Source organism: Pundamilia nyererei, unplaced genomic scaffold, assembly GCF_000239375.1.
Source record: "Pundamilia nyererei isolate P.nyererei 1_Seehausen unplaced genomic scaffold, PunNye1.0 scaffold00154, whole genome shotgun sequence".
NCBI classification, from domain to species: domain Eukaryota; kingdom Metazoa; phylum Chordata; class Actinopteri; order Cichliformes; family Cichlidae; genus Pundamilia; species Pundamilia nyererei.
The window spans coordinates 518,509-527,864 of record NW_005187555.1 but is presented as its reverse complement, the minus strand read 5'-3'; the positions used below and the strand labels follow the sequence as shown (position 1 = coordinate 527,864).

The window sequence follows — 9,356 nt, the reverse complement described above, 5'->3', positions numbered from 1 at the left end:
CCTTCCAGAGATCGCTTTGAGCTAAAAGCGAGGCGCTGGTTATTTCCTGCTGCTCATCACATTAAGAGCGTCCTCGGGCGGACTCTGGACGCTGTGAGGACGTCCAGAATAATAAGTACGAGCTCTGTGGCTGCCAGCATGGCGGCCTTACAGAGGTGATGGAGAGACTGGACTGTGATTAAAAGGGAAACAAACTTCTAATTAAAATAAATCAGGTGGTTACGACCCCGTTGCACAAGAATTCAGCGATGTGCAGCTCTCATAAATATTCATGTTTTATTCCCAACAGAAGAGAGAAAAGACATCAAATGTTTAAACGGAGACTTTTACTGTTGTCCATGGAAGAGAGGAACATTTTGTAAGAAGGAGAAGCAGCGGGCAGCTCGCTCTCTGAGCACGAGGCTGTTTTCTACATGTTCATTTGTTTTCTTTGCTCTTATTAAATCTACTTTAACAAGTTTGCAGATACGGGCAGTGTGACAGAGGTTTACTCTGATTACACAAACTGTATGCAGGACTAAGTATTATATAATATTATACTGCAGTATATTTCTGACTAACCTGACGACACTTACATACTTTGAAATCTGTAGACAGTACTTTCTATATGCTGACAACACACCTGTAAGAATCATGGAAACTAACCTGACCCTGCTCTACCTGAAGCCCTGACACAGTGTATCCAGCTACGCGTCCACAGACAGAATGACACCAAACACAGAGCGGGTCACCTCGGCCGAGGTAATCGGGTCACTGGCAGCAGGTCAGTAACATGTCTGGGAATAAAAAGAGTGTGAGAAGGAAAGACGAGCAGAGGTTCACAATCTGCACCAAACTACGTCGAGCAGCTGCTCTCTTTGGCTCAGACATTTATGCGCTGATGTAAAAGACGAGCGGACGCAGTGAGAAACACGTTCCTGCCATCAGATTCAAAATGAGCTCATTGTTTTATCATAGTGGTTCATTTTCTCAGTTTAAACACTGGACACATGTCTCTGTGCTCCAGGAGATAAAACAGGAGTTTATGAGGTGTGCAGTGTTACTTACGCTGCACACAGCATCCCAACTAACAGCTTCTGGGGTGGATCACAGACTCTTGTGTGACTGGTGGTTGTTTGAACTTTTTAGTTCCTGATTGTTTTTAGCTCGATTTCATTTTTGAGTGTTCAGTCTTGTCTTTAGGCTCATGTTGATCTTTCACTCTGGTTTCTTTTTGTTGAAGCTAAGATTCGTTTTTCAAATGCGGTTCCTCCTGTAAGCGTCTCCTGCAAAGATTTTCCATAAACCTCAGAAATAGATTATCTGGAATATTTTGAGTTGTCCTCCTAACAGGAGCTGAAATAACTCAGACTGGTTCAATCATGGACTCACCGATCAGCGTAGCCAGGGAGCAGTGGGGGACGGTGGGGGAGAACCTGATGATGATGAGGTACTCGTCTTCTCCGAGCTCCTGCACCTCCACGCACTTCTCCGTCACCACCTCCAGCTCCTCCAGGGTGTTGGGCTTCTCTGGGTCACGGATCGATTTGATCACATCTGATGGAGGGCAGAAAAAGAAAACGTGAGTCACATGACGGCGAGATTAAAGTGAGAAAACAGGCAAAGCCTCGTGTTTGAGGATCCGCTGAAACAAACTGAGAACGATACGAAGAGTCCAAGAAATTCTGAGTTTTTCCTGCTGCAGAGCAGACCTGTAGGAAGGTGACTGTGAAGGAAGTGAGTCTCAAGGCTGTCAGGCTCAGATATATACATACACCCCCACAAATGTCAGGTTAAATGCCTCTTAGCAAGATGCACCCCAACCACATGCTTTTGTATCCATCAACCAGCTTCTGGCACGTCTGGCTGATATTTGACTGCTCTCCTTTGCTGAATCAGTCGAGTTCATTTAAACTGGTCCACAAATTTTCAGGGGTTTGAAACGCTCAATGCTAAGCCCAGTGTTAGCCTGCTTTATCCAAAGCCAGTTCTGCTGTGTGTTTGGGATCGTTGTCCTGTTGGAACTCCTGACTGTGTCCCCGTTTCACTCGGCTAGCTGCTCATTTGAGCTGAGGGGGACAGTCTGGGTGTCTCCCAGACCTCAGTGGGGACAGATCTGAGTAACTTGTGTGATCTTGGATCCTTGCTCAGAAACGGCTCAGAGAGACTTTCCCAACTTCTGCTTTTCAGATCTTCACTGAGATGGCTGGACTTTCCCATTGTTCCCAGTATTGGTCAATCCAGTGAATGCTGTCAAACAAATCGTTTTTATGCTGCAGAGAGAATCTGTCAGTCGTAATTAACCATGATCACTAATGAGAAGCTAACAGGCCTCGGCCAAGTTTAAAGACATTGTAGAACCTCCAACATCATTTATCACAAGCTTTCAGCATGTGCACGTAAACATCAAAATCAATTCAGACTTGAGCACCCAGATCCTGTTTAAGTTTTTTAAAACTGTCCATCCTGGAAGAAGAACCGTTCCAAGAAATCATTAAAAGCCCAAAATGACTGTGAGGTTCAAGCCTGTGACGAGTGGATGGAAACCTCGTGTAGTTTTACTGAGGACAGTTACAAATAGGTCAAATGTTGAGCGTAAGTTTTAATTCTCTAACCTTTTCCACATGTTTAACCAGACAAATCTTTTCTTTCGTCGCACCAAACTCCAGTTCAATAATCTCACATTTAACTTAATCTTCAACAGTTTAGGTTTTTACTACTAATCTATAACACCTGCTAAAGCTCATTACACGGTCGACACTTCGGCGCGTGATTTAATCATCTGCGAGCAAAACTGACAAAAGTCTTACTCAGATAGTTTTTCTTACAGTGTGGCGGTAGTCATCACTGACTGCATGTGTTTAACGTTATTTACAGTCGTTGGTATTTATTGTCAGTATCCTGGCCGTGGGTTTACAGACTTACAGTACGTAGACAGGTTAGCTGACAGTGCAGTAGAGCCTTGTTTATGAGACCAGAGCCTCCATTAGCCTCCATTACCGGCTGAACGTACCGTACACTTCTAACGCTTTCTCCTCCATCTTTTTGGCCCTCGGGGCATTCCAGTTGTCCGTCAGTCCGGAGAACTGTAAAACCTTCGTGACAGTTAACGACACGAGGCTCAACACTGCTTCCATGTTTTAGAAAACGCCATAATAAACGGGACCTTTCGCGGTGACTTTGGCAGGAAAGCTAAGAGACAGCCGTTAGCGTACAGCAGCGCGCCTTCAGCAGATCTCTATCTGCGACCATGGAACCAAGCAGCTACAGTTAGCATGAGCGCTAACTGCTAAACTGTATACAGATCGGCGGTGTTAGTCTCAGCCAATTAGCGTGTCGCTTTCTAGAGCTGGGTCCAGGGAAAAGCAATCGATCCACGATGACGTTATTGCGCATGAGTTTCCGCGGAGGTCAGCTGACAGTAGAGGCAGCACACGTGACAACTGAAACAGAGCAGCTGTTTACATGAGAAAAGGAAGTATCGAAAGAGCTTCGACAGCAGATTTATTCTTCTTTTGAAACTAAAATGTCTTCTTAGCTCACAGTTAGACCTTTAATCCGGTTTCTCCGGTCCCGGTTCACCTCGCGAAGATGTTGGAAGCGGATCAGCGGCTGCAGGCTGGATCCACGGAGGTAGCTGTGATCCCGGAAAATCAGCACTGTGGTGATGTAGCGGACGTACGGAAAGCCGAGCTTGCTCCTGGAGGCTCCCTGCTCGGATGTCTGGGGGTCCGGGGGCCGCTGGTGGTGTGGGACCCGGCGGACAGAGAGGCTTCTCCGGCTGCAGTGGAGGGCAGCTACCGAGAGTGAGTCAGCAGGAACCGCACAGATAGTGACTGTGATAACGCTGAATAATCTCCGAGTAACTGGTTTAACATGAAAATGCGTTGGATCTGAGACATCCTCTGTTTAAACTAGAAGCCATCAAACAGAGCTCCTCCTGGCACTGTCCAGCTAACATTTAACTGTGATTTCTGACTATTTGATGTTTGCTAAAATATCTACATGATTTGGGTAATGTGACACACACACAATAAGAAAATGGGCTGAAATAAATGCATGTATTACTAAAACACCAACATGTGTTTGTATGCTGAAGCACTGCAGTGCGTGGCTCTCTGTGGAGTGCAGCTGCACAAACGGAGACAAAAAGCCAGTAAAAGGCCTCCAAAGACAGCTGATACTGCAGCTGGAGGTCAGCAGACGTCCTCCCTGTGCTGTGTCGGTTAGTGAGGGCTGCCCAGGACTGCAGGTAAACAAGCAGATTTTCTAAAAGTTTCTTTCTGCTCACAGTTTTTCGTGGGAGGAGGTGTCCGTCCACTCTCGGGGAGTCGGCGGCTTCAGGCTGCTGGCTGTGGGATCTCAGGGTGACCTGAAGCTGCTGGAGGTCAGGGCTGAGCGGTCGGCCTTCACCTCTGCGCTCTGTGTGTGCGAGTATCCTGCAGACCGCCTGCTGCAGACCATCAGAGACCAGGACCCCAGTGAGTACCAAAACCGTCTAGACCACCCGCGGCTATTAACGTGTCGCATTAGCTGACCGAGTGTTTGCTCCCAGGTGTGAGCGAGCTGCAGGCGGTGCAGGTGTTGTCCTTTGTGACTGCCCGCTGCTGCGCTCTGCTGAACTCTGATTGGCTGCTGCAGCTACAGTGGCAGCAGGAGGAGGAGGAGCCTCAGACGTTATCCTGCTGCAGAGTCCAGCTGGCCGACAGCGTCTCGTGCTCTGCTGTCCATCACTGCGTCTCCATGGAAACCCTGTTTGCCCTCAGCTCCACTGGACTCATATGTATCCTTCACGGTCTCACTGCTACACACTGAGAACATGGCTCATGACTCTCACACCGTCCTAAACAGGTCAGCACGAGTAACAGTGTGCAGAAGGTCACAACACCAGTAAGTGCATCATAGCACGAGATCAGGGCAAATGTGCACTGACGGGCGGTGGAAGTCCTGCAGATGATCCCCCAACAATAACATCATTCATGAAAACAGACATCGCTGGGTGATTTCTTCCTGCAGCTGCTGCTGTTATGGTCCATCCCAGTACCACGTCCTCCTTTGCTGCATCCACGAACCTCTTCTGAGGCCTTCCTGTTTTCCTCCTGCCTGGCAGCTCCATCTTCATCATCCACTCTCCGTCCTCTACGTCCAAGAGAGCGTCCCTTTAGTTAAGAGACAGGAAAGAGGGATGTGTATCGATGATGGAGTTCTCCTTTTTATGAAGCATTTAAATACATTCCTCTCAAATTGTTTGCAGTGTAACTTTCATGAATGCATGAAATAAAGCGCCTCGTTTTTGTCCATACATCCTTTTCTTTAACTCCACCCCCTCCAGCTGTGTGCAGCGTCTCTGATGGCACTCTGCTGGCCAGCGTTAGCCTGCCCGCCTACCTGAGCTCCAGCCCGGCAGAGGACGAGCTCACCTCTTTCCCCTTCTCCTCCTCTCCCTCCTTCTGCCTCCTCCAGGTGTCTGCTGATCTGAGCACAGCCGTGGCCGTCACTCAGTCCCACGCCGCCATCGCCGTCGACCTCAACCACTACTTCAGGTATAAAGTCAGTGCAATGACGTAGAAGGCATGTCGATGAGCAGTGTCTGTGTTAGAGTCTGTTTGTGGTGATTCAGGTGAAAAGCGTCACATAAAGTGCTGAAAAGATTCTCAGAATGGTGACAGAAGCAGAAACGGCGAGGGCGGGGTGGATTCGTCTGCGGCGCTCTGATCCTGTGCGTGAGGTTCAGGCTCAGCTGGAGAAATATTAAACCGATTAACTGCATCAAACAGGGAAAATCTAATGGCGCCGACTCGTCTGCGAGCTAATCCCGCTCTGCACTGCAGAGACGGCACAGAGCAAACTTCAGAGTCATGATCTGTCTTTCAGGATGTTTCCGGACCACCTGCTGTGCGCCGCCCCTCGGTCACGCCCCCCTCTTCAGCCGCAGCACCCCAGAGACCAGGACAGCCTGTCGAGCTCCAGCTTCAGCGTCTCGGCCCTGGGAGCGACCTTCAGCACCGACCGGTAAGCTGCGCAGCGTCTGGATTTATGAGCTGTGACCGAAACTTTCTTGATTTTTGTTTGTTAAAATAGTTATTTATTTTAAGAAGAGAGAAGGGTCCACCTCTGACCTTTCACCTCTGACCTCAACTCCAGCTCCTGGGAGGCTCGTCTCAACTCCATGTACAGCAGAGCAAAACAGGCCACTGCTCCTTCCTCCTCCTCCTGCTTCTCTTCATCTCAGCCTCCCAGGACCTCCTCCTGGTTCTCCTCCCTCCCCCACCTGGACTCCCACCTGGCTCCATCCTCGTCCCACAGCAGAGTGCCTCCGGGGGGGATGACCGTCGCTTTCGCCGTCCCCGAATCGGCCGCTTCATCTCAACTCACCGTCTCTGAGTTCTCCGCTCTGCTGACCTTCGTCCGCCCGGGAAACCAACAGACCACCGTTGCATTGTGGGATATGAAGTACGGGAACGTGAGATACCACCAGGCGGCGGGCGAGGCAGCGCCGGTCCAGCGCTGTGGAGAGCGGCAGCATCGGCTGCTGCTGAAGAGTAAGTCGCCGCGCTCCAGGTCACTGTTGCTGTGATGGCCTCAGCAGCCCGACAGGGCGCCAAAGGTTCACACGGTTACTCTGCACAAATGAATCCAACTTAGTTTTTTGTCCAAGTAATTTTCAAAAACTTGCAGTTTGTGTCGAAGCGGCGCGATCACCTGACAGCTCGTGTTTCTGTGAAAGAAAGGAAAGACAGCAGGGACCGCATCAAATCAGCAAGCCCCGCCTCCAGTAACCTCACATCCTGTGTGTGTGTGTGTGTGTGTGTGTGTGTGTGTGTGTGTGTGTGTGTGTGTGTCAGAGGCCGGTGTGTTCCAGGTCCTGTTCTCCGTATCGCAGCAGGACTTGCTCAGCCGGTTGATGTTGTTCGGCAGCGCGGCGACAGTGGACGCAGTCTGCCACCTGAACAGCTGGGGGCGCTGCTCCATCCCCATCCACGCCCTGCAGGTAGCAAACAGCTGTATATTTAATCAAACCTCGTTCTGATCACAGAAAAACATTTTTGAGATCTTTGATGGTTCTGTGAGAGAGAAAATCCTGAAACAAAAAACTCTGTTATCTATTCATTAAGAAAAGTAAAAACAAATTCTACTTTGTTTCCACTGTTTATGACATTTGCATCAAACAGTTTGTCTTCTTTGTTGTTGCACAGACTGGACTGAAGAACCGTCAGCTGGACACGGTCGATTTCTACCTGAAGAGCAAAGAAAACGTCCTGAGCCCTCCGGCGGCAGCGTTCAGCTCTGCTGATCAGCCCGCCGCCTCCACGCTGAGCCTCACAGACAGTACGTGCACGCCACGTTACAAGCACACGTTTTAGATCACAGGCAGAGAAGCGTGCAAACTGCTCGCAGATGCACGTGGATGCCGTTGAATGCAAATCTTCCAAAACAACTTTCCCTGAAACGAGTTCAGGAAAGAGTTTGTTGGTGCTTATTACACGAAGCAACAGCACAAAGCATCGTTCAGTTTAACAACAAGTCTGTAACATCAGAAAACACATAATTTTAGAGGTAAACTGCTGTGATACAAATATCTGTCCCCTTCCTGATTTCTTATTTTTTTGTGATATCGTGTGTAACGAGCCGTCGCCCCTGCAGGAGTGCAGGAGCTGTGTCCCGCCTTAGACCTGCTGTGTTCGGCCGTCAGAGACTCGAACAGTGAAGCCCAGAGCCGACAGTTCTCTGAGCAGCTGCTCAACATCACCCTGAGCTTCGTGAACACGCAGATCCGCTCCGTGCTGTCCAACACACACCGTAAGAGAACAAGCACACACACACACACACACACACAGAGCATTAATACAGGTGTCCGAGTTGACGCTGCTCTGCTGCGTCTGCAGACGAGGACTCGGGCGTGCAGAGCTGCATGAACGTTCTGGATCGGTACGTCGCCGAGCTGAGGAGCTACATGAAGAGATTCCCCTGGGCTGCAGGGCCCGATGTGTCGGCTACCAGAGCTGCGGCTCCGGCCGAGGAGGAGGCTCAGCGGGACGAGTGGGAGCAGCTCTCAGCAGAGGTCAGATTTAGACGTTTTTCTTTGGTCCCATAACCGCAGTAACCTTCCTGTGATGCTAAAAAATGTGTGAAAATCTGAAAAGTGTTGTTCTGTGTTCATGCTGCAGGAAGTGGTCCATCAGTCCATCCTGACCAATCAGATCCCCAGAGCTCAGGCAGTCCTGCGGAGGCAGAACCGGCCCGAACATCGCCTGCCGGCTCTGAGGAGGGAGGGTCTGCGGCAAGTTTCCTCCTGCCTGCGGCGCCGAGACCTGCAGACCGCCAACACGCTCCTCGCCAACATGGTGAGAGCAGCTGACATCACACACGTTCAACTACAGGTTATCAGGAAAAGAGCAAAGATGAGCCTCATAGCAGAGAAGTAAAGACAAAAGTACCGATTGTTTTTTATCTCCTGTTCGAGCAAACACGACCAACGTTTCTAATAATGTGGCCGCGGGTGTAGGAGTAAAGCCTGTGGGCCAGTTTATCTGCTCTGGGATCTGTATGATGTCACAGAGACTCTGAGTCCACAGTCTCAAACGGAGCGGGGCCTGGACCCCGGCTCTGCGAGCCGATTCGTCGATCCTTTTTGCGTCGAGGCTGAGCGGTCTGTGTTTGGGTTTGCAGGGTTTCAGTGTGAAGCAGCAGCTCCACCTTATCTGCCTCCACACGGATGACAAGGAGCTGAGGGAGCTGATGGTGAGTGTGGCGTGTTTCCCGATATTTTACTTTGAAGCATGCTCTCCGTTTGTTTCTGTGAATGTTTACGTTCGTCCCCGTCCGACCTCTAAACTGTTCCTACTTGTTGCACAGGTGGATGAGCTGTCCAGTCGGAGTTACTTCCCAGAGGAAGAGAAGGAGAGTGTCGAGTTCATCGGGGAGATGGAGAAGCTGGGGTCGCGGCCGGCTGTCCGCTGCACAGGAAGTACCTCGCATCAAGGGTAAACAGCTGCTTGCTGAATCCACAGCACAGAGTTCCACCAATCAGAGTGGCTCTCTGTCACACTGCAGACGTCTGTGTTGTGGACGTGTTAGCGCCTGTCTCTTTATGCACCGCCCACCCAAAAACCTGCTTCTTTCTGATTGGTCAGCTTCTGGAAGCCGACCTAGTAGTTAGTATGCTGCACAGATGTTACAGCTTACAGCTAAATCCTGAGCTTTTTCAGGGTCATAGGTAGGGCTGCCACAAACGATTATTTTGATAGTCGACTAGTCACCGATTATTTTTGCGATTAGTCGACTAATCAGATCATCATCCATTGGACGTACAGCTACAGCTTATTGCACCAGCAGCATCTGCTCTTATATAACTATCATTAGCTTACAGCTTTAAG

At 49.9% G+C, this 9,356-nt stretch overlaps 2 protein-coding genes across 3 annotated transcripts in view; one reads left to right on the top strand and one right to left on the bottom strand.

Annotated features, from left to right (window-relative positions):
- ciao2a (cytosolic iron-sulfur assembly component 2A) overlaps nt 1-3,296 on the bottom strand; it is an 8,334-nt gene extending 5,038 nt beyond the window's left edge. The window contains exons 1-2 of one of the 2 annotated variants that reach the window (XM_005745097.2): nt 2,993-3,296; nt 1,372-1,536 (exon numbers count right to left, since the gene is read on the bottom strand). In XM_005745097.2, the coding sequence (XP_005745154.1) occupies nt 1,372-1,536; nt 2,993-3,116 (289 nt within the window). In that variant the 5' untranslated portion in view covers nt 3,117-3,296. The remainder of the gene's footprint in view (nt 1-1,371; nt 1,537-2,992) is intronic. The other variant, XM_005745098.2, reaches the window with a different exon arrangement.
- A 103-nt stretch (nt 3,297-3,399) lies between these two features.
- spg11 (SPG11 vesicle trafficking associated, spatacsin) overlaps nt 3,400-9,356 on the top strand; it is a 19,955-nt gene continuing 13,998 nt past the window's right edge. The window contains 13 exon segments of the mRNA XM_005745099.2: nt 3,400-3,785; nt 4,273-4,460; nt 4,535-4,762; nt 5,312-5,522; nt 5,854-5,991; nt 6,124-6,521; nt 6,825-6,970; nt 7,176-7,308; nt 7,624-7,779; nt 7,866-8,041; nt 8,148-8,324; nt 8,650-8,721; nt 8,836-8,963. Coding sequence (XP_005745156.1) covers nt 3,571-3,785; nt 4,273-4,460; nt 4,535-4,762; nt 5,312-5,522; nt 5,854-5,991; nt 6,124-6,521; nt 6,825-6,970; nt 7,176-7,308; nt 7,624-7,779; nt 7,866-8,041; nt 8,148-8,324; nt 8,650-8,721; nt 8,836-8,963 — 2,366 coding nt within the window. The 5' untranslated portion in view covers nt 3,400-3,570.